Below are 22,463 nucleotides of genomic sequence, written 5' to 3' on the forward strand. Positions count from 1 at the left end.
TTAAAATCCAAACGCAAAAAGGAACACTCATCTGCCGGCTTGTTGTATCCTGTTATAGTGGTTTTGGAAACAACAATAAACAGAGTTTTCTATTTTGGACGAAAACAACTGTAAAAAGAATACATTTCGTGGCTATTCGGCCGAACTTTGATTCGAAGTAACCCATCCTTACCATCAGGTTTCACCAACGACATCGACCCCGAATTCAGGATCGCATGAATACTAACCTTGGTCCTTCTTCTTAGTAACTTTCAAGCCAATAAAAACACAATCAAGAATCTAAATATATTCCTAAAATGTCACCTCATCACGTTGATGTTAGCCAAGAGCAGCAACCTGCTGCCTCCTCCAGCGCCACAGGCAATGATTCCGAGCAGCGGCCCGTCATCGTCATCATCCCGGGTGCTTGGCACCACCCTGTCCACTACAAGCAGCTCGCCAAAGGTCTCCGACAGCTTGGTTTTGTGGTCGAGGTTATAGAGCTCGTCACGATGGGCGAGCCGGACGCCATCTTGAACAGGACGCACCACGACGACGTAAAAGTCGTCCGGGCCACTATTCAGCCCCACCTGGATGCCGGGCGGGAGGTGGTCCTCGTGGGCCACAGCTACGGCGGGTTTGTGGCCACGGATGTCGCTGCGGGCTACACCGTCGAGGATAGACGTAAGAGTGCGGTCAGCGGTGACGGGCTGGAGGGGGCTGGTCAGAACGGCAGCGGGGGTGTCAAGGCCGTGGTGTATATTGCTTCGCCGGCTGCGGTTGAGAAGGGCGTGGGAGTTCTAGCTTCGGTGGAGCAGATAAAGGGGGATGCCGAAGTTAGCATCGATGGCTTGGTAATTGTTAGTCTGCGCATCAACTGCTCCTCCTATCCTTTCTGTCTTCCAATTTCATTTCATAGAAAACCCAAGCCATGATGGGAGGCATTTTTAGCCCCACATCTTTGCTTACCTCTTTTTGCTAACCCTTTCCCAGATCGAGAACGGCGTCATGAGAAGGACCGAAGAGTCTCGGAACTCCCTTTACCGCGGCGTAGACGAGAAGCTGGCCAAGGAGGCATTTGCCGCGACGAGTCCGTACCACAGCTGTGCTAGCTACATGTCCGAGGCCGCCGCCTGTGCGTGCCACCTCCGTGCCCCTTTGACGTACGTAATCACCGGCGATGAAAGGTTTATCATGTCGCCTCCGGTGCAGCACAAGATAGCGGACAGCATGGGGCCACGGTGCAAGAAGCATGTGTTGCAGGGTGCGGGCCACGCGCCATGGATGCAGCCCGAGCTGCTGCCGAGACTTTTGGATATCATCAAAGGGGCGGCGCAGGGTTGAGCATGGGTGTTTAAGCTTTCTTTTTTTTTTTTTTTTTTTTTTTTTGAGTGGAGGCTTATGCGATCCTGGTTGAAAGTTACCATACAAGTCTGTCAAAGTCTTTGTCTTCCAGCCAATGACGCCAAAAAATGCAAACTATTTTTGATTTTGCATCGCTCTTCCTATGCAAGGTTGTGGTTATTTACCTTTAGTAGTAAACTGACTCGAGAGATTCTCATTTTTTTTAGGCCACCGGCTTCCAGTCCTTGCAAGCCCTAGATCCCTTCCCAGTTACGTTAAAGCTTACCCTTCAATGCAGCCCTGGGGGATAAGAACTGATGGGACCTTACGAAATGTTGGCGCGTAGCTGCGTAAAAGGAGGTTTAATAGGGTATGCCCACCAGCCACTGCATAGCATCAAGTTAGATGAAGATATCCCTGATTAGGCTTTTATCCATCGGTCGGCAGTTTGAGAGGTTTAGGGCATTGAGGCATCGCCGGGAGAAAATAAATACAGCCGCATGAAGTTACATAGTAACTCGTCGGAAAACCCGTTCTGCTATTCGTGTTGGGCCCGTGCGTCTCCTGGAATCGTAACTTGCCGGCTCTATCCTGTCCGAATTGCTGCTTTTGTCAGTCAAGCTTTCAATTTTTGTTCTATATCTGACATACAACTAACTCACCACTGACATGGGTCTCCAAGCAACCCACCGCTAAAAATATCTACGGGCCACAGACAAGTCTTGAAAAAACAAGATTGACCTTTTGTTTAATACAAAAGTCCTTTGCCATCGTAACGTTGATGACTGCGAACTTACTACAATGTTTCTTTGTTACTCGTCTTCTTTTCGAATCTCTTAATCTGTCGAAAACTTAGTCTTTGCACAGGCCATAAAGTACAAGAAAATGTTACCCCAGGGAATAAGCTACAGGATCACAGTCGTGTATATCACAATCTGTGCTCTATTGGGCCATGCCACCTCCTCAGAGAATGTGGCCGGATCCTCTTTAAGCCTTGGGACGGAGGCCGAAGCAGCTTCCCTTCCGCTGGTTAAACGGGCCAAAATTCACGACAGCTGCATCGGAGAGGATCGTCAAGTGGTTATTAAAGCTATAGAAAAGTAAAAGAAGAAGCTTCTAATAAAGTTGGCCAAGATACGGTTACACTAATATGAATCAACCCTTTATTCCAGTTGCCGCATTCTCGCTCAGTCCGGAAAATGGGCTGCGGAAAGGGACGTCGAACTAGTGAAAAAGTTCTTCCAAACGGCTGAGACCAAAGATATCAAAAGAATTACCAAAGTTTTTGAAAGAGCTAAGGAGGCATGCAGTCCTGAATCAACCATGGCCACTATAAGCTGCCCAGGCCCTATATATGAATGCACAAAGGACACTTTGGCTTTGACATACCCTGGGCATAACAAAATAGTCTTATGTCCATCGTTTTTTAATCTCCAAGCAACTGGCCTGGAAAGCGAAATTTACCAGGACTTGACTCTGATAAGTGTCGTCACCCATTTGAAGGATGGTAAGTCATTACAAGTGGCAAGCCGCAAAATTGTATCAAGAATAAGGTGCAACATCTGATCACTCACTAACTTGGGGTATAAAACTATTGAAGTGGGAAACACGGTGGACTACGGGATATATGGGTTAGATGGCATTTTCACGTAAGTGCAAGAATTTGTTTGAACGTCTAGGTCTCTGCTAAAATGCCCCCTAGACTCCCCTCGGCTGAGTATGCCCTTTACCACGCCGGTACATTCGCCCATTTTGCCCAAAAGGGCAAGATAAAAGCGTCGAATCAGATGTACCAGCAGTACCTCGACGGCCAAGCGGCTCAAGCCAATACTCAAGGTAGAGAGAATCAAAATTAAAGGTGCGGGGAATTGGCTATATGTGACAGGGTTGCGGGTTATTTCAGGATCACTTTGCGCTTTGATAGCTATTACAAAGGCGCCACAGGCTTTAGAAGTGCTTACGCATTGACAATGGAGTAGAGCTCATGTTGAAAGCTCAGGATTTTAGATACGTACTGGAGATAAACAAGAAGACGTTTCATGCGTGAGACAACCAGTTTTTTGCGGCACCGCATGTTGGACTATGTTTGATTGCGACTAAACAACATGCAATGGTGGTAAAGGTTTGTTCAGTAATTCCTTCTTGGCATAAAGCGGCCAACATGCCAGAGACCCCGATATTACTTCAACACAAGATGGAAGAAGGCTATACTACACATTTGAACTATCAACACGACCTCTCGGCATTTCTCCAAGTTCACAATCGTACACGTCAGCGCCGCGATCATCCAAGGTATCGATGCTGCCCAGCCGCGTGACTGGGGCCTTTGGCGATATCGGCGACAGCTGCGATTGCTGCCTCGATGATTGGGAATTCCTCAACGACGGTTCCAGCGGTTTGCCCCAGGATGGCGATCCCTGCGACGACGACTTGGTCTGTCTCGATGACCGCGCCGAGCTCCCGGTCAATTTCATCTTGCCCAGGTAGGGTCGGAGTGATGGTAAGCAGGCAACCATCAGGAAAACGTAGTTGTCAATTCCGTAGTATAGGTCTGGTTGTAAGAGACGTAGCACAAGAGGAGCATATTGTTAGCATCCGAAACGAAAGATGCGATGAAAGATACAAGGAGAAAATAGCTGGTCGTTGCTAACCTAGATTTGAAATGCGCAGGTTGTCAGCGCCGGGTCGGAACCAGACGAAGCGCATCAAGCTGCTGACCAAAAGGTCGATTCCGCCGAGGCCAAATGTGAAGTAGAGTCCAATCTTTACTGGTCCCTTCAGCTGCATACCTCGCAGGATCAAGAATGGAAGCGCATAAACTGCGGCATAGTAAGTGTCGTGGTCAATCTGGACTGGGCTCAGGAGATAGAACTTACTCATGACAGATGATCCGATTTGAATCGCCCAAAGAGCGTCAGATATTTCTATCTGGATGGGGCATGTGTCGGCTGGGTCGAGTGACCTAACAGGAATGTTAATGTCTAGCAAGTGAAACTGGGTACGTAGGTATAGGAGCAAGGCTATGGTGTGACTTACCAGTTGCGCTCTACCGGTATGCAGGTAAGAATGAGAATCAAGATGGAAGCCATGAAAGCACCGACATTGCATCCTATGGTAGCGTACAGTGCATATCTTAGGCCCTTCATATGCCGAGGGAATAGTTCCAGGTACACGGCGAGGATGGAGAATTTGCACGTATAATAACCAACGTAAAAGACAAAGACAGCACCGAAAAGATACTAGAGCCGATGTGTCAATGTACGGTGCAACCTCGTCTAATAAACTTCTGATGGGGTTGCAGCTTCAATTTCCGTACCTTGAGAATAAACACAAAAGTTTCAGGACGGTCGGGTTCATAATTGGCAAAACTCGCCAGAGTGTCGAAAGGCAGGTCGACACTCAACATAGCAATGTCTGCAGAAGAAGATCCAACAGCACATAGCCATGCGAGAAAGATCAAATAGTCGGTTGTTTCGAGCGATTTCCGCTGGATGCCGAGCCTAAGATAAAATCTTGCACCGATAAGCGCTAGAACCAGAGAGGCAAGCAGCATCTGGACGGCCTAGCAAAAGCGAAGAAGAAAACAGTGTTACAGGAAGTTCCAATCAATACACTGGGGAAAGGGACATCGTTAGAGAGGGTGGGGCGGCTACGCACAACTGATGCGGAAAATGTTATCTCGAGCATGTTGCGAGACCAGTAGCTTGGTGGGCTAAACAGCTCCAGTAGCGGTGTTTGTTTCAGGCCCAATGGGAAACTCGTGATCGAAGGTGGCTGTCTAACTTGTTGCAGTATTGTCAAAAGCCCATGTTTGTCCTGAAAGAATCTGGTTTCTCCGAACGGCTGGAACGGCCGATTTGTACTTGGCATTTCTTGCAGCCACCAGATACTCGAGCCAGCCATGTTGAGCCCCTCAATGAGTTAAGAGATTGCTCTCCGAGAATTATGCCTCTTGCATACCCAAGTATTCAAGATCAAGATATAGACCATGGTGTTAAACTCGGCGCGATGGCTGCCGCCTCGCTAGGCCATGGCGCCACATAAAGTTGGCGAGGCGCGCTAACAGCCCAATTCGCGGTTATTCACACGTCGCGGGCTGGTCTACGGCCTTTTAGAGTCAAGGGTAGGTATTTGATCAACGTGGGATCAATATATACTGCAAGGGCATAAAAAATGGGTGGGGGGGATAACCGCCGCTGTGTCCCGCTAGCACGTCGCCAGTAGCGACGGTGTGTCAAGACGCGGCAAACCAGAGGCTTGTTATGGCTGCCAACGGTCCGTCTATCCTCATTGCACCAGATGGCCAAGAAAAACATGCCAAAAAACCCAAGATCCATCATTGCCGATATTAAAAGTCCTTTGATGTTACAATTTATTGTTTTTTTCTTCCTTCTTTTTGGCCCACATTGTCCAACTTATGCGGGCAGAGGTTCATCATCATTATAGATATTCTAAGTAGCTCGAATCCCGAAGGACTTATGCCATCTTGGGTGAATTTCTCTCAGTGGAGGTAGGACGTCCGTCCCATGGCGCCCGTTGGGGTCTTCCAACTTGCCAAGTCAGCTCTGTTGTTGGTGGCGCCTTACAACGTCTGCCCCTGCTCTAGCCTCACTTAGCAGAAAACCAAATTTTGACACCCTGGGCCCTTTAACAACTGCAGCTAGCTACCTTAAGTAAGCAACCAAAATAGCTTCTAGAGGAGGAGACCGCGTGGCGAATGGTTAGTTGTGCTCCTCGATTGACTCCTGCCGATCGATTGGCCATCTGTCTTACTATTGACTGGTGCCGAAACGCACTTAAGCTGCCTTGGCAGCAAGACATGTATACGGTAGATCGGGCAATCTATAGCCGCCCTACCCTTAGCTTTGAGACACCAACTCTACTGGCAGTTTTGTAAACAACACTTAGCATTGCCCAGCCCTATCGACCACATAATCATCCAGTATATTATTTATATTTCAATGAAATCCCGAAGCTCTCACCTCCTTGATGAAGATACTCTATTCAGGAGCCATGGTAGCATGATTTCAAAGTTTCAGCATCGGCTAGTTGAAAAAGTGTAGGAGGAAACGCATAATGCGGAGGCTGCCAAGACACAGATGCCCCCTGTGAGCTCTCAAAGGCTGTCACTTTAGGCTATAGTGCCATGTTTTTTCATGCTAATTGACTGTACAACCACCCCTCTGTACTTTTGGACCTTCGTTTGAGTGACCACATTCACCATCAATCGTTGGCACAAATGTGCATTAAATCGTTGCAGATCATCACACATGCGTGCTGACCAAAACTCTGCAGCACTCTCTATGATTTGGCAAGATGCGCAATCCAAAATTCCCGGATATCTGTGGGAAGTTTACTAGAGCTCGTTGGTCCGTGAGGAGAAACATAACGGCCAACTTTCGGGGAACTTGAACCCTGTAGATCGGAAGCAACATTTAATCCCTTTCATATCCCATAGGATCAAAGACTAGTCTAGGCTAGTTCGGAAGAAGGGACCGAAAACCCCACACATTTCGCTAGACTAAAGACCAAGACGAGGCTAAACTGCGCCTAAATAATCTTAGAGAAAGTGACTCGGGAATTCTATCAATAGCTCAAAAATGTGAACATCAAGGCCCAAAATTTCCATTGGATCAGATAGGAGTACCTCTGTACATACATTAAAGCTGAAGCAAAACGAATGATAGCTCAACTGGGCGCAGGTGGAGTAGATCAGCTTCATACCTACTGGGAAACGTAAGCATTATGTTGCTACGAGCTGTGAAAAGTACGCCTGCAAAAAACAGGGAGAATATAGCTCGATCAATTAACGTGGAAAAAATCACCCTGTGTTGCTTTGTGCTACTGTTAAAGGGAGCAAAACTTCAGAAGATACTGGACCAATAAGAAGAGCTAGTTACCGTGCAATCCTTCAACTGCCGATTGCCCCAGCGGGACAGCGGCTCACCTTCCAGGGCGAGAATGAGCACATCCGAGCCGGGGTTCATGGAAGAAAGTTCCAGGAGGGTGTCCGAGCTTTTCCACAGTGCGATTGAGATGCCATGGGTATTTGTGTTCCGGTAACCACGGAAAATCGCTCAGGAAGGGTGTTCAAACCATGGTTCAACTGCTCAACACCCAGCCAGAGCCCCTGCAATGGATTGCTGCGTTTTCCAAGTTATTGGTGGAAGAACGGACCACATCAAAGACAAGGCAGAAACAAACAAAAAAACAATAGCAGCATCCATGTATTGTACCAAAAGAACAATTGATTTTCGGGAGACTCCCATCCGCCGTGTTCCTGTTTTGGCAGACGTTGCCCTCATTTTCATGCAGGCCAAGACGCCAAGCCTATGTTCAAATTCGGAGAAGTCAAGAGGCGCAAAAAAGATGCCTTGGTTGTGGGGAAGCACAGCAGGATGCAAACGGGAGAATTTTGTCCAACATTTGCCGACATGCTGACGTTGGACTCTTGTTAATCCGGGGTAAACAAGGGGTTCTTGCTTTTGCGGCTCTTGGCATTGCTTTTTCTTATTTTGGACGTCTGTCACATCATGTGTCGTTTAATTTCCGACCCTCCGGAGCGCGTCACAATGATGCTCCACTGCGAAGAAGGGAAGCAACCAAAGAGCAAGCGAGAAGATACGCGGTCCTGATAGGTGCTTCCTCTGCGGAGTCGGAACGGATGCCTCCATGTCAAGCCGGAGAATACGAAAAAGAAGAAAAGATGAAAGGCCTTTGAGGTTCGTATAAGAGGAACCGCCCAAATTTCATGTCGTCGTGCCTCATACTTGTGGCTATTTTCCCCATCTCAAGCCGTCTTCTTTCCTCTATCATTTGCATCAGACACAGACAGGCCCAAGATGCTCTCCTTCCTAGCCACAGGTCTCGCCCTGTTGGGCGCTGTGCAGACCTGTCTCGCAGCACCCACGGCGGGCTGTGGAAATTCGGCCCCCTCTTCCGGTACCAAGTCAATCACGGTCAACGGACGCCAACGGCAGTACATCCTGCAGCTGCCGTCCAGCTACAACACGCAGACGGCCCACAGGCTCGTGTTTGGCTTCCACTGGCGCGATGGGTCCATGAACGACGTGTCCAGCGGGCAGTTCTACGGCCTGAGGCCCCTGGCAGGCAACACGGCCATCTTTGTGGCCCCCAATGGGCTCAACAACGGCTGGGCCAACAGCGGCGGCGAGGACATTGCCTTTGTTGATGCCATCCTTAACAGCGTCAAGAACGACTTGTGCATCAACGACGCCGAGATATTCGCGACCGGCTGGAGTTATGGTGGTGCAATGAGCCACAGTGTTGCTTGCTCGCGGCCGAGTATGTTTTTCTTGTTTCTTTTTTCTCCTCTTTTCTTTTCTCTCACAATAACCTGCTTCTCCCGACTACCGACCACCTTCCCCGAAGAAGAATTTGAACTAACCCAGACTTCAGACGTCTTCAAGGCCGTCTCCGTCATCTCCGGTGCCCTCCTCTCCGGCTGCTCCGGCGGCAACACCCCCGTCGCCTACCTCGGAATCCACGGCGCGGCCGATAACGTCCTAGGCATCGCGTCCGGCCGCCAGCTGCGCGACAAGTGGCTGACCACCAATGGGTGCCAGTCCAAGTCGGCTCCCGACCCCGGATCAGGAGCCCAGCAACACATCAAGACCACCTACACCTGCTCCCGCGCCGCCGTCACCTGGATCGGCCACGGCGGCGGTCACGTGCCCGACCCGAGCGGCTCCAATGGTCAGAAGTTTGCACCTAGTGAGACTTGGAGCTTCTTCAATGCTGCTGTTGGTGGTGGTGGTGGTGGTGGAGATGGAGGTGGCGGCGGTGGAGATGGAGGTGGCGGCGGTGATGGTGGCGGTGGTGGAGGCGGTGATGGCGGCGGAGGCGGCGGGGGTACTCCAAACCCAAGCTGCTCTCCACGATGGGGACAATGTGGCGGTCAGGAATGGACGGGAGCAAAATGCTGCTCGGAAGGAACTTGCACAGTATCAAACCAATGGTACTCGCAATGTATCTAAGCCATAATTCTGTAGTTTTGGGACGAGGGGGGTGGTCGTCGTGTCTAAATGAACCAAGTAGTCAATTGAACATTTCTCGGAACATTCTCGCCATCCAAAGGCACTAACTATCGTTGGATTCATCGCCACGTTTGCGTCTGACCTTGTGATCAACAGGAACTGCTCAATCCTCTATGCAGAAATAGATTCGCTTGTGTTGTTTGAACAGACCGTTATGAATTTGTTGTCATTAATGGGCAAGAGAAGGAGGTATCATGTATTAACCCAATCCATTTTCCAGTCGTTTGATCGATGCAACGACTGGGGCTTGCCTACTCTCGAGACAGATACCCGATGCAGTGGACCTGTAAAACTCCATTGCAAAAGATAAACAAACTCAGATCTAAGTCACAGCGTAAATTTAGAACTATATATACCCTTAAAAGGTAATCCATAGCGGTAAAAGACTAAAAGTTATCTCCTGCCAGACACGTTCCGTAGGTTTCATAAAAAACGGGTACAACAATTATGCGTACATCATCAATACGACAAAAAGGTGCCACCCATTATTAGGGGATGGGCAGTATTTGGGATAAACCCCCTCCCGAACAGGAAGATCCCTGGGGACTCCCGGGGGCTGCCTTCGGAGAGTTTCCTGATCACCACTCCACTTCCCCCACGAACCGACAACGACAAGATTCGAACTTGTGCGGCCGAAGCCATCAGATAATCTCTGGGAATAACTAGACGCTAATCCCCTTCGAGTCTGACCCATTAACCACTCTGGCACGTTGCCTTGTGCTTTTTCTTGTGTAGTACAGTTGTTGTCGTGCAAAGTGCAAAGAGTTTGCCAAGGGGAATAGCGACTTTCTCGGATACCCAGTCCAGGCTAGAATACCTACCTATATATGGCCAACTAAAGGCCTCCATAGTTTTCAATCGTTATTGATCCATGGGTAGAAACGTGCATGTGGGTAGATCACGCAGCAGCAATTTCGAGAGGCCTTTGGATGTTAATCGGCACCCAGGTATTTGCATGCAGCTAGACGGCATGCATAAGAAAAAACTTTTTGTTCTGACACATGATTTTATAGAGCGCAGCGATGTTTCCTACCAACAGGCGTTCTATTTTTGGGTGCTATAGCTGTGGCGCTAACTGTTGGCTCCCTACCATAGTACCACTTGCTACGGTACAAAAGGTTGTATCCCAGCATAATTGACAAAATTGCATGACAACTGCTTGCTGCGGTCCTGGTTGCTTCAGTGAGCGTCCTACCTACCACCTAGGTGAATCGCATGATTTCCCCCGGGATAGTGGGGACTTGGTTTGAAACGTTTGTTTGGTTTGGCTTGGCAGCCCTGGTTATTCAATATGTACCTAATAGGGTACATTTACAGAATATAGCCTTTTTAAGCAGAACTCCACTACAATGTCTCACCACAAAAGACTTCTAATTATATTCACTTTGGTCAATGTGCTCTGGACACAGACCGACAGAACCGGCTATATAAACGGGTCTCAGTCGTCTCTAGTTCAACCACAATCTCTACATTCCATATCATCATCTCTCAAACACACATTCTCATCTCCTCTTTTTTTTCTTTCAATCTATTTCTTTTCAATTCAGTAGGCTGTGCCTCATTTTTTCGCCTTTTTTCTCAACAACCAAACAACCCCAAACCCACCCATCAAAATGCGCTTCTCCATCCTCATCGGCTCTATCTTCGCCGCCCTGGCCGTCGCCATCCCTACTCCCACCAAAGCTACCGAAGAGAAGCCCACCAACTCAGTTGAGGCTAGAGCTGCCGAAAAGCGCTGTGTATGTTTTTACTTTGGCCCATCACACTGTCAATCTATTCACGTCGGTGATACTAACAAACATGGTCTCCCCTATCTGATTAGACCGAATACACTTGCTACGACGTGAGCAACCCACCGAAGGGACATCCCTAAGCGGCCAAAAATAGGATTGCGCGATGCATTTAGGATGGGTCTGTTATAGCTGAAAGCCAGTCTACGAACAAGCCTGTTATTGTCTCGATTTTGCACTTCCTCTTTGTGACCTTCAGGCGCTGTGTCTCATGTGGCTTCTTGATCTTTTGTGTGCAACATGCTGATACCTCTATTTGGAGGTATTTGTTCCTTTGTTGAGATGAATGATGGTAGTGCCTCCCTTGGATTCAGTCTGCACGCATCTTCTTGTTTGATTGCTCGATTTGACTTCACAAAGAAGCGCGACTGTACCGTTGACCCAGGAAATGTGGACTGTTGGATATTCCTAGTAATGACGGCTGGTACCACCTTGCAAGCGGTCGATACAAATCTGCCCCTCCCGAGTACACCAACATTGTTCGAGGTCCCATTCCCGGTCGTTCAAATTTATCCTTGACGGCTACGAAAATGTCATCGCTTGGAAATGATTGTCAAAGAACCCATCCTGTTTGATTTCGGCCGTGACACCAAGTCTCACCCGCACTCGTATTTTGCGGTTGCACAAGTAAACTAGCGCTTGAGAAACCTCTTGATCTTGGTCTTGTATGTGGTAATCCCTGTCTATATCCACAGACTGGCTTCAAGAGACCCTGGCTTCAAGAGACCCTGGCTTCAAGAGACCTTGGCCGAGTTGCAGCTACGCTACGCAGTTACGGCGGCAAGCTGAATCAAGTTTGGTCGCGGCCCCTTTCCTGCACATATCTGGCATGCCATCGAGTGCTACTTCGTAGTACGGCTGCAAGGGTGAACAAGATCAACGTGCCATTCGCGGTAACATCCGGGTTTGAGGGACCAGGATAAATGATATTTCAATACTTTAGTAATCACTGCAATCTTTGCCTAACCCTGGCGGCACGATGATTCAAAACCTTAAACTTTGGGGGTGTTAAATACCCCGTAAATACGGCCGTGTACGGATGTCCAAGCTGTAATATGTAAGGGCAATAAGATCGCTGCGCCTTAACGATCCCCACCGCAAGGTTCCATGCTTTACATAGTAATTCTACATACTTTGGTATACCTGGGGTAAAAACAACTTTGAAAGTTCAACGGGAAACCTGCGATTGGAGGTTTCGGCGTTTAAATGGGGTAAACAACGGCATAATATCTCGGGAAGTTTTTGCCGCATCCCGTTGAATTTGAACAATCGCCGTATCGTAAAATCCCCGACTAGTGGGATCCATCCATCGGACTCCGTATTTCCCTTTACAGCTGTAGTGATTTGCCTCTAAACTTGCGACCAGCGACTGCGAACATCACCGCATCGCCCGTCAAAAAACGAAGTCATTCAGCCCCTATTAATGCGAACGCACTTTCGTTGGATATGCCCTCCAAACTTATCTTCAGCAACGAGCTGGGCCTACAGCAGTGGTCAGAAGAGTTAGCAGACGTCACAGTCATATGTGGCAGCGAAACTTTCAAGTTGCACAGGGTAGTGTTGTGCGCCCATTCGGAGCTTTTCAGAAAGGCACTGTGCGGCAACTTTGCAGTACGCTGTACTCATGCGACAATCAACCCCCCGTGCCACACCGATCCTGACAGTTTTCTTCAGGAGGCAAAGACCGGCCACGTAAAGCTGCCCGAGACCGACCCAGAGACTTTCACGCCGCTGGTCCAGTTTTGCTATTATGGCACTTACGACGACGACGTTCCGGGCTCGGAGGAAGCGCAAGTGAACAATGGGCTCGATTTCTTTTATTTGTCACCAGCAGACAGTTATGAAAAGTACCTGCCCATGGCAGAGTGTCTAGGGGCAGCCGGCATTCACTCCTCAAAAGGCCACTTCCATACCAATCCAATCACATTATAACACCACAGTGCAAGCTGAAATGATTGCCTACCCACCTACTCAAACTACGAGCAAAAAGAGCAGAAACCTGCAAACCTCGCACTACTGCCAATGTCTCTTCCAGGAATCAGTCTGTTACGACTTGAAATCGAGCTCCAGCTCTAACGTCTGAGAGAATTATCCATTAGGCTACAATCGCGGTGGAGGATTATGTCATGACCGAGATGCTCCTTCTACCGGGGCTCAAGGTATTGGTGGTGGAGAGACTTCGCGCTAACTTGGATTTTATCCTTTCCCCTAATGCTGACTACTATACGCCAACAGTCGAGTTAGCTAATCTGATTCGACAGGTATACACAGTGTTGCCAGAGACTGATTCTGCGATCAAGGACACGATATGTTAAGTTATATAATTGCAAGGAAAAGGCTTGACTCAGAGTATTGGGATCTGATGAGCCCCGTCATGCGGAGGGAGGAGCTTTTGCCGCTGGTGTTCTTCATTACTCAACCTCATTGTGCCTTCAGATACGATGGCGGATTGATCCAGTTTATGCTGCAAGGGGAGATGCGGTCAGGAGGGCAACCCGGGGCACTATGAACAAATAATCACGATGATTTGGTAGTTTGCCAGTATAGCCCTACTCTAGTAATTATGCGCTTCAGAATTCTAAAGAAATCTCGTTCCTGGCCAGTCAGGCATCCTGATTCGTCTCCATTTTCCCTGACATTCGGGGTATCGTCGTCGGGGCTGTTGTACACCGCCCCGCCACAATCGTTTGGCACGTTCCCGGCGGCCAGCGCAGTGGTGGCAGCAAGGCAGGAGGGTCGCCTTGCGATGTGTTTACCACTTACTTTGAGAGTCCAAGTATAGGCGGCACTTTTCATTCGATTCCACAAATTTCTGGGTGTAGGACCTCAAAGAGAAATCATTTCGGCAAGGTGCTGCTCGTCGTTCAAGTGACCAGCTTTCACAGCTCGAAACAGACGACCACCTTCGAAAATGTCCCATATCTAAGCGATTCTGGTTCAAATTCGGCTTATTACCATTGCATGATTGCGATGAGCAACTCACCATAACGCCAATAGACTACCTAGATGTCTATCTTCGAGTTCCATTCGCCACCCAAAATGGCCTCGGGTGCTCTGTAGACGCCAGGCATTACGTCTCCAGTAAACGACTAATCAGGCTCTCCGAGGCGCGCAGTATCAAAATCCAAAACCACCAAGCCATCAAACGTTAGCGGCATGGTGCAGTTAATCCCGGGCCTTTGCTATTATATAAGTACCTGAAATCAAGATGCTCTTCGACATCCCTCAGGAAAATTCCCTCAAACCCAATTATTTCTCCTGCTGGTTGCACCTGCACGCGAGCATTGGCGAAAGGGAAGTTGCCATCATTGTTGCCGCTGCTACCTGACCCCACCTCCAACGTGCATACTTGTACTAACACCCTCGCCATCCACGAGGCTGCATCCCGTCTAATGCTGGCGCACACGCCAAAGCATCTGGGGGAAAAGTCGCAAATGGAAGGTGGGGACAGTCAGATTTACCTCCCAAGACCAGGGGCCAGTGTGAAAAAAAACAGATATCAGGATAAGCACCTGGAAAGCTTCTTGGATAGCCACCTGAATGCTTACTTCGCAAGTGATGCGTATCGCGCTTGTTGGCACAGCTGTCGGCCCTGCTTTTGTGACTCTTAGTCTCAGCTGCACCATCTGGCATAGTCGTCAATTTCTCGGCGCAAAGGTGTCATGCGCTTTAGTCTGACCTCCCTCCTCTTCCTTCAATGGCAAGTTATACGACTGGGGCTGCTCGATTTCATGGTAGGAATGCAAGAATCAGAAAATCAAAAAATAAATACCGTTATAAAACCCGAAGTTAAGATTGTTCGGTCGATGTTTCTTACATAGAAGGACCACTGGGTGAGCGTTGCATCAGCAACCAGGCCCACTCCATCAGGTAGCCAAAAGAAAAAGAGAGGGACGAAAAAATAGAAGCAAGATCAGACCTGGGGACTTGAAATCCTCACAACATTGCAAAGGAAACAGACAAGTTGAAAAAGGCGGTATGCGCCATGAATATGATGGCAGCTAATATTAAGCAGGGCACGGGGAATTGCTATATTTAGGGTACGGAGTAAGGCGCACCACTCTGCTCCGTAAGAACCCAAAGGGGAAAAAAAGGAAAAGGAAAAAAAAAAAGAAAAAAAAACACAAATTGCTTTTGGGCCCGATTAGAAGAATATGGAGGAGGCGAAAAAAGTACCTAGGGGTTCAGGCAATAAACGGTGTCGATAAGGTGAGTGTGTCGCACTCGATTATTCGGGATGGGGAATGTGCTGGCGTTAAGTTGAGTTGCGACGACTAGGTGAGGTCCGAGACGAGGGTGACCACGAAGTAAGTAATGTTACCTACTACTCAATGAGGCAAAATAGGAGTCGGGCCGGGGGTCTGTTCCCATATATTTATATTAATAAAAAAATAACAAATAATAATTTATAAAAGCTTTTTATACGTGGATATAAATAAAAATATATTAATTATTTTATAAAAATAATCTGGCGTGCGAGCGGGCGGCATTGAGGTTGGACACACCTGCGTTTTTTTGCATTTATTTGCTCGCTCTTTTCTTTTTTTTCGTTCTTGCCTAGAGATCCATTTCAAAAGGAGGAATCCAACCAATTATGGTTTAGGACTGGTTTTCAACTAACGACATCAAGAGCAACGTTGGCGTGAGAGTAATTATATTGACGGTGAAGCTGAACTAAGAAACAAATCAACTTAAACAGACTCCTTTCCTTTTGTAAGAAATCCGAACGCAGCAAATAGTCGAACAAAAGCTTCTTGCCTATTTTTATAAAAAATTGTATCCTCGCTTTTATAGCCAGAGTCCCGGACTGCGTAAATTTGCAACAGCCCTGGTTCTTTTAACATGAGCAGCCGGATCCAATGCCGCCGCAGGCAACGCAGCCGGCGTGGTAAGCACCGCAACCGCCGGGACGGAGGCTGCCATTAGCCAGACAGTGTTGGCAAGCAATGCGAATCGCCTGACAAGCTGGGCTCTCTCGGGCTTGAAGCTTATGGCCGGCGGCCTCGGCAGCCAATGCTGGGGCAGCAATAAAGGCCATGGCGGTAAGATACTTGATGATGATGGTGAACTGCATTTTGATAAACTGGTGTCTCGGTAGCGGTGGCAAGTATTCGAGAAAGATTATATGGGTTAGCTGGATCAATACCCGAAATGAGAAGCGAAGTAAAAGATGGTTTAAGGACCGGTGAGAAAAGGCTGTGAAGGTTGCAAGGTAGTTTTGAATCTGTAATGTGAAACCTGATATTCGAACGAGGAAGTCGAAAATGCAGTAACAGTTCCAGTCGGTCGCATCGTTTATATACCCATTTTTTGAATAGTTTCACCATGGAGATTTGGTATTAATTCCATAATCTGAGCAAACAGGTTTTCACTCATAAAGATTATAATAATCCCTATGCGAAATATCAATTATTCTTATATGCTATTGCATTTTATAAATTACTCTGACTCGAAATATCTCCGGTTTATGCCAGGAGGAAATACCCTGCCCTGCAAGCAAGACGAACCCGGGGCCGGCGCTGTTCATGGCCGGAAAAAAGCCTCCAGCTGTAAAACTTGGAGCTAAAGCCGCCTTTGCGTATTAAGCTTAGGATTTTAATTAGCCCTTCATTTTTTTGCTAAGCTATTTTGCTACCACGGTGGCAGGCGAATTGAAACTTCAAATAATTACGTCGCGTCAAGCTCAAAACTGTGTTTGTTTCCTTTCTTCTCCTCATAGTAGATTTTCGTCGATAGGTGCCAATAAACTGGCTTCCGTGCTATGCTTACCCTGGCCGTGACACATTCCATTTACCAGCCACGTTAAAACCAGGGTATGCATGTAATTTAATCGCGTCTTTTGAACGCGTCGTTAATTATAGTTTCTTTTGAACTTGAAGTTTCATTAACAGCTCCTAATATACTAGGGTTCATCAATATATGCCTGGCCGTAATAAAAGTTAAGGATAATAAATTTAGAAAAATGAAATTGCATAATGTCAATTTTGTTCAAATATTAATAAGGTAATAAAAAGGTACAATATATAATGTAATTATATTTGGGTCTTTAAAAGGGGCTTGTTTAACGTTATAATATATATATTATAGTAATAGTGCTAATTTTGTGCAAATATTTTTAGAATAATAAAAAGCGTCAATATAAAGTGTAATTATATTTGGATATTTAACAGGGAGTTACTTAATATTATATTATATTATATTATGTAAAAGGCCTAAATGGCAAAAATCAAGTTTTATAATTTTTATTGGAATAAATGCCTTATACCACGGGTGCAGGCAAAAAAAAACACCCCTTGCCACCGTATATGTATACGTGGGCCTTTACCTACCTAACTTTCGGCGAAAAGCTTCGGGTACCCACCGCATAGTAAACTTACTTTTTTTGCAAAAAACTATTCCCCAAATCGGGAATACCGACAAGGTTTACAACGCTGTGCTAATTGTTCAGGGATGGGGAATTTTACCCCTACCACCATAGTATATATAGGAATTTTTGTATATTTTTAATCCAACCTGCTTATTATATAAAAGTCCACAATGTTATTAAATATCTCGATTTCGGCGTGTATTTCTTCCTTTGACACCAATGACAGTTTAACTTTATCAATTTCCTAGCTGTTATACGTATATATTCAGTCAATTACTACTAAAACATTTGTACTTCAACGACTTGACTTTATCCTCAAGCCAACCAATCAATCCTCAGTTCTATTAAAATGCGTTTCTCCGTTCCCGCAGCAATCTTTTGTGCCCTTTGTTCGACCGTCACCGCTACCCCTGGCCCTGGAACCACCCACGCCAATCTTCAAGCCCGTCAACCCATTTCCAAAGACGGCAAATCAAGCGCCAAAGGCAAACTAAACAGAGCTGCACCTTGCGCTCAAGAAGGAGAGTATTGCAGGGTGGCCGCTGATTGTTGTGGCGCTCTGTTGTGTGGCGAAAATGGGTGCTTCAAGCTGAAATCTATGAACCCCCGGGGATTAATGGATTAATCTTATCGGTCCGAGCCATCGATTACTTTTTGTACAGTCAAATCATCTGCGCTCCTTGTCGGTGGAAAACGAAAATTCTACTTCCAGAGCCAAAAGATTAAGCGTCATGATTGGTTGTCGGAATAATCACCAAATATAAAAATTCAGCAAAGGACTTTCAACCTTTCAAACTTGCAGTTCACCTATGATTTTAAACTTGCGGGAAATTAAAATGTGGTCGCTCAACCAGCAAAACTACTAATCACAGGGCTCATCCCTTAATCGAAGCTCCACCAATTAAGCCGCGTGGCTCAATTCGTGACTTTGCTTGTACCTGTGGGTCCAAACAAAAATTACTTTGGTTTAAATCTGAGGATAATTTGTCGATTTTCGACTTAAATGGAGGTAATTTCGCCAATTCAGCGATCGACACTCCGTTATAATTAATTAAATAAAAATCGTGAAAATATACGGTTTATACGTTGGATGTAATAATTAATAAAATAATTAATAACGATTTATTTTATATTTTTAATTATTATATTGGTTAAATTGGTATGTGGGTGGCCTTAATTTGCAAATGGAGGTTGGGTTTTTAAAAAGTTTGGATTTTTTTAATTTTTTTTAATTATGTTTTTATTTTTAAATATAATTTAAAGGTTTTTGCTCGTAAATAATGGTATAAATATATTTATTATATATATATTTTGGTTGAAATATTACGAAATATAAGGTGTTTAATATTAAAATAGGTAAAATAATAAATATTTTTAATAAAATTTGCGATTAAAACGGGTTTATATTTTTACCAATTTTAACAATATTAAAATTAAAATTTTAACGGTTAAATAACCGGTATAACCAAGCGTCCACGTAATGAAAATTCTTTAATATTATAAAAATTGCGTATTTTATATATAAATTTAATAAAATTTACATATTTTTTAGTTTTATTTTATATTTATTTTAAATTAAATAAAAAAATAAACGTTATTTTATTATAATATATGCTTAATATAAAGGTCTAATATATATAAACTGTTTTTACAAAACCTTTTATTAATAAATATATTAATTATTAAACAATTCTATAAAATATTAAATTTAACGTATATTTATATATATAAAAAATTAACGAATAATAATTTGGGAAAAGAATTTATACGTCAATATTAATAAAACTATATTTATTATTTTATAAAAATTAAAAATTTAAATATATTATTATTTATATATAAATTTTTAAATAAACAGTTAAAAATAATATTATTATTACTTATTTTTATTTTAATTTTTATCTCAAATTAATAAATATAAGGTTTTAACTATTAAAAAGCCCTAAACTTAAATTTTATACCGATATTTTTATTATACTTCTACCGTTTTATTCAATTAAACATTTGTAAATAAATAATACGCAATATTTTAACTGTATCGCCGTTACACATATATTATATACACAATACGTATATTGTACAACTTCCTAATCTCAGGGCTTATCCCTAAACGCGAGCTCTATTAATTGAGCCTTGGCTCAATTCGTGGCTTTGTTTATACCTATGGGTCTAACCAAAAATTACTTTGGTTCAGGTTTAAGGACAATTTGTTCATTTTCGTCGCAAATGGAGGTGATTTCGCCAATTTGGCGACCGACACTCCGTTATAATTAATTAAATAAAAATCGTAAAAATAAACGGTTTATATTTTGGATATAGCAATTAACGAAATAACTAATAATAATTTAATTTATATTTTTAATCGTTATATTGGTTTAATTGGAATATGGGTGGCCTTAATTCGCAAATGGAGGTTGGGTTTTTAAAAAAAAATGGAATTTTTTGATTTTTTTTAATTATATTTTTATTTTTAAATATAATTGCAAAAATTTTTGTACGTGGGGGTGGTATATACGTATATATTATATATATAGATTTTAATTATTATATTACGTAGTATAAGGTGTTAAATATTCGAATAGGTAAAATACTAAATATTTTTAATAAATTTTGTAATCGAAACGGGCTTATATTTTTACCAATTTTAACGATATTAAAACCAAAATTTTAACGATTATATAACCGGTAAAAACAAACGTCCACGTGAGTTTTTTTTTTAAATATTATTAAAATTACGTATTTTATATATAAATTTAATAAAATTTACATATTTTTAAATTTTATTTTATATTTTTTTTAAATTAAATAAAAAAATAAACGTTATTTTATTATTAAATATAATTAATATAAAAGTTTATTTTATCGAAATTTTTTATTATAAAACCTTTTATTAATAAATATATTAACTATTAAATATTTATTTAAATAAAAAAATAACGAACGATAATTTGGAAATAAAAATTATACGTGGATATTATTATAACTATACTAATTATTATATAAAAATAAAAAATTTATATATATTATTATTTGTATATAAATTTTTAAATAGGGCGTTAAAAATAATTATATTATTATTTATTTTTATTTTCATTTGTTTATAATATATATAAATATAAGGTTTTACCCACTAAAAAGCCCTAATTCCAGGCTTTATACCAATAATTTTACTATATTTATACCATTTTTATTTAATTAAATATTCGTAAATAAAAAATACACAGTTAAAAAACTATATTGCCGTTGCGCATATAATACATGTACAGTGTATGCACAGTGCGTATATTGTACGATTCTGTCGCTTGCGACGAAAATCGACAAGATGTCCTCAGACTAGAACGGGCGCGATCTTTTCGGCCAATTTAATTGGTCGAAAAGCCGTGTGGCTGAAAGGTACATGGAGCGCCCGGTCCACCCTGCAACGCAGGGGGGTCTAGTCTGAGCACTGAGACTAGGGTAGAACCACATGACCGGTTCTGGCCACGCAGGGCTGGCTGGAACCGTTTGCCTGGATTACTTATTGCACTTATCACACTTATAAGAAAATGCGACAATACCGGGAACCGAACTTATGCACTTTATATTATTGTTATATTTATTATTATATGAATTATACCACTAAGCTATATTACTTATTTGTCTTATTTGCTTTATTGTAAAAAAGACGTAATATTTAAAGCTTTGTGCGTGCATGCGTTTTATTTATTTATTTTGTTTATTTATTTAATTTGGGTACAGGGTAGCCTTATAAAATCGGCTCCTGTTAACACTTATTAACCAATATAATTAAAAAGAATTTAAAATTTTAATAAACGGAATAAATACAATAAGCCTTTAAATAATAACGAAATGTAATAATACGAAAACCAATTTTTAAAATACCAAATTTAACGAAATTTTTCGAAATCGAAATCGACGTATTCGATTACGTGATCGGAAGGCAATTTAACCAGTAATATAAAAAAGAAATTACACCTTTGCGCCTTTTTTTTTACAAAAATTATATAAATTAAAATTTAATTATTAAATATACGATAAAAATTAATGGTTATTATTTAAATATTCGAAAAATAAAAACCCCAATTATCCGAAATTAAATACGAAGTGTTAATTTATACGGATTATAAAAATCTACCTTATTTTACCACTAATAAAATATTAAATAAACGATAAATTAAATGGTTAGAATTTTTAGTAAAATTTTATTTTAGGATTATTTACCGGAAAAAAACGGAAAATAGTAGGGTCGACGCTTTTAACCGAAAATTAAACCACGAAAATATTATACCAAAAAAAATACGCGTTATTTTTACAATAAACGAAAACGGAAATTTTTTACCAATATAACGGAATTTTATAATAATAAATATAATAATTATATTAAAAAAAAATACAGAAAATCCACGAAAATAAAACCCACGGATATTAAAAAATTTCCAAAATATAAAAACGGTTAAAATAATATTATAATTTTAAAAAAAATACGATAAAAAATACGAAAAACCATTAAAAATTGCAAATTTTACGTTAAAAACAAATCCGTAAAATATAAATTTTATAAATTATTATAACCATTACCAATCTTTAATAAGGTTTGGTAAACCATTATTATGGATTTTATCGTTAAATTACCATTTTTAAAAAAACCATTTATACGAACCAAATATAATAATATATTAATTGTAATAAATAAATTTACCAAATATATTTATTCTTTATTATATAAAAAAAATAATAATACCGAAAAAATCACCTATATATTTTTACAAATAATTATTAATTATTACGGATTATTAAAAAATATCGTTACCGATAAAAACAAAATTTTTATATTAAAATTTTGGAAATTATTAATAATATTTTACCCCCAAATGAACGGATAAATAAAACGAGCCAACAAAATATTTAAATAATATTTAAAATATT

General features: G+C 42.7%; 6 protein-coding genes across 6 annotated transcripts; 4 read left to right on the top strand and 2 right to left on the bottom strand.

Moving 5' to 3' along the window:
- Positions 1-296: 296 nt before the first annotated feature.
- On the top strand, positions 297-1,323 carry PgNI_12112 (uncharacterized protein; the record flags this gene model as incomplete). Its single annotated transcript, XM_031132067.1, has 2 exons — positions 297-839; positions 973-1,323. The coding sequence occupies 2 exons, from the start codon at positions 297-299 to the stop codon at positions 1,321-1,323; spliced, it is 894 nt and encodes a 297-aa protein (XP_030977176.1).
- Positions 1,324-3,533: 2,210 nt separating this feature from the next.
- On the bottom strand, positions 3,534-5,010 carry PgNI_12113 (uncharacterized protein; the record flags this gene model as incomplete). Its single annotated transcript, XM_031132068.1, has 5 exons — positions 3,534-3,874; positions 3,975-4,285; positions 4,360-4,562; positions 4,640-4,885; positions 4,981-5,010. The coding sequence occupies 5 exons, from the start codon at positions 5,008-5,010 to the stop codon at positions 3,534-3,536; spliced, it is 1,131 nt and encodes a 376-aa protein (XP_030977177.1).
- A 3,097-nt stretch (positions 5,011-8,107) lies between these two features.
- Positions 8,108-9,320, top strand: PgNI_12114 (uncharacterized protein; the record flags this gene model as incomplete). The annotated part of the gene is made up of 2 exons (XM_031132069.1): positions 8,108-8,628; positions 8,743-9,320. Exons 1-2 carry the CDS (start codon positions 8,166-8,168, stop codon positions 9,318-9,320), a joined length of 1,041 nt encoding a protein of 346 aa, XP_030977061.1. The 5' UTR covers positions 8,108-8,165.
- A 3,296-nt stretch (positions 9,321-12,616) lies between these two features.
- On the top strand, positions 12,617-13,102 carry PgNI_12115 (uncharacterized protein; the record flags this gene model as incomplete). The annotated part of the gene is made up of 2 exons (XM_031132070.1): positions 12,617-12,781; positions 12,845-13,102. The coding sequence occupies 2 exons, from the start codon at positions 12,617-12,619 to the stop codon at positions 13,100-13,102; spliced, it is 423 nt and encodes a 140-aa protein (XP_030977062.1).
- Positions 13,103-15,958: 2,856 nt separating this feature from the next.
- On the bottom strand, positions 15,959-16,244 carry PgNI_12116 (uncharacterized protein; the record flags this gene model as incomplete). Its single annotated transcript, XM_031132071.1, has 2 exons — positions 15,959-16,086; positions 16,133-16,244. The coding sequence occupies 2 exons, from the start codon at positions 16,242-16,244 to the stop codon at positions 15,959-15,961; spliced, it is 240 nt and encodes a 79-aa protein (XP_030977060.1).
- Positions 16,245-17,886: 1,642 nt separating this feature from the next.
- On the top strand, positions 17,887-18,162 carry PgNI_12117 (uncharacterized protein; the record flags this gene model as incomplete). The annotated part of the gene is made up of 1 exon (XM_031132072.1): positions 17,887-18,162. One exon carries the CDS (start codon positions 17,887-17,889, stop codon positions 18,160-18,162), a length of 276 nt encoding a protein of 91 aa, XP_030977248.1.
- Between the last annotated feature and the right edge of the window lie 4,301 nt (positions 18,163-22,463).

Source organism: Pyricularia grisea (genome assembly GCF_004355905.1).
Source record: "Pyricularia grisea strain NI907 chromosome Unknown Pyricularia_grisea_NI907_Scaffold_8, whole genome shotgun sequence".
In the NCBI taxonomy this organism is placed as follows: Eukaryota; Fungi; Ascomycota; class Sordariomycetes; order Magnaporthales; family Pyriculariaceae; genus Pyricularia; species Pyricularia grisea.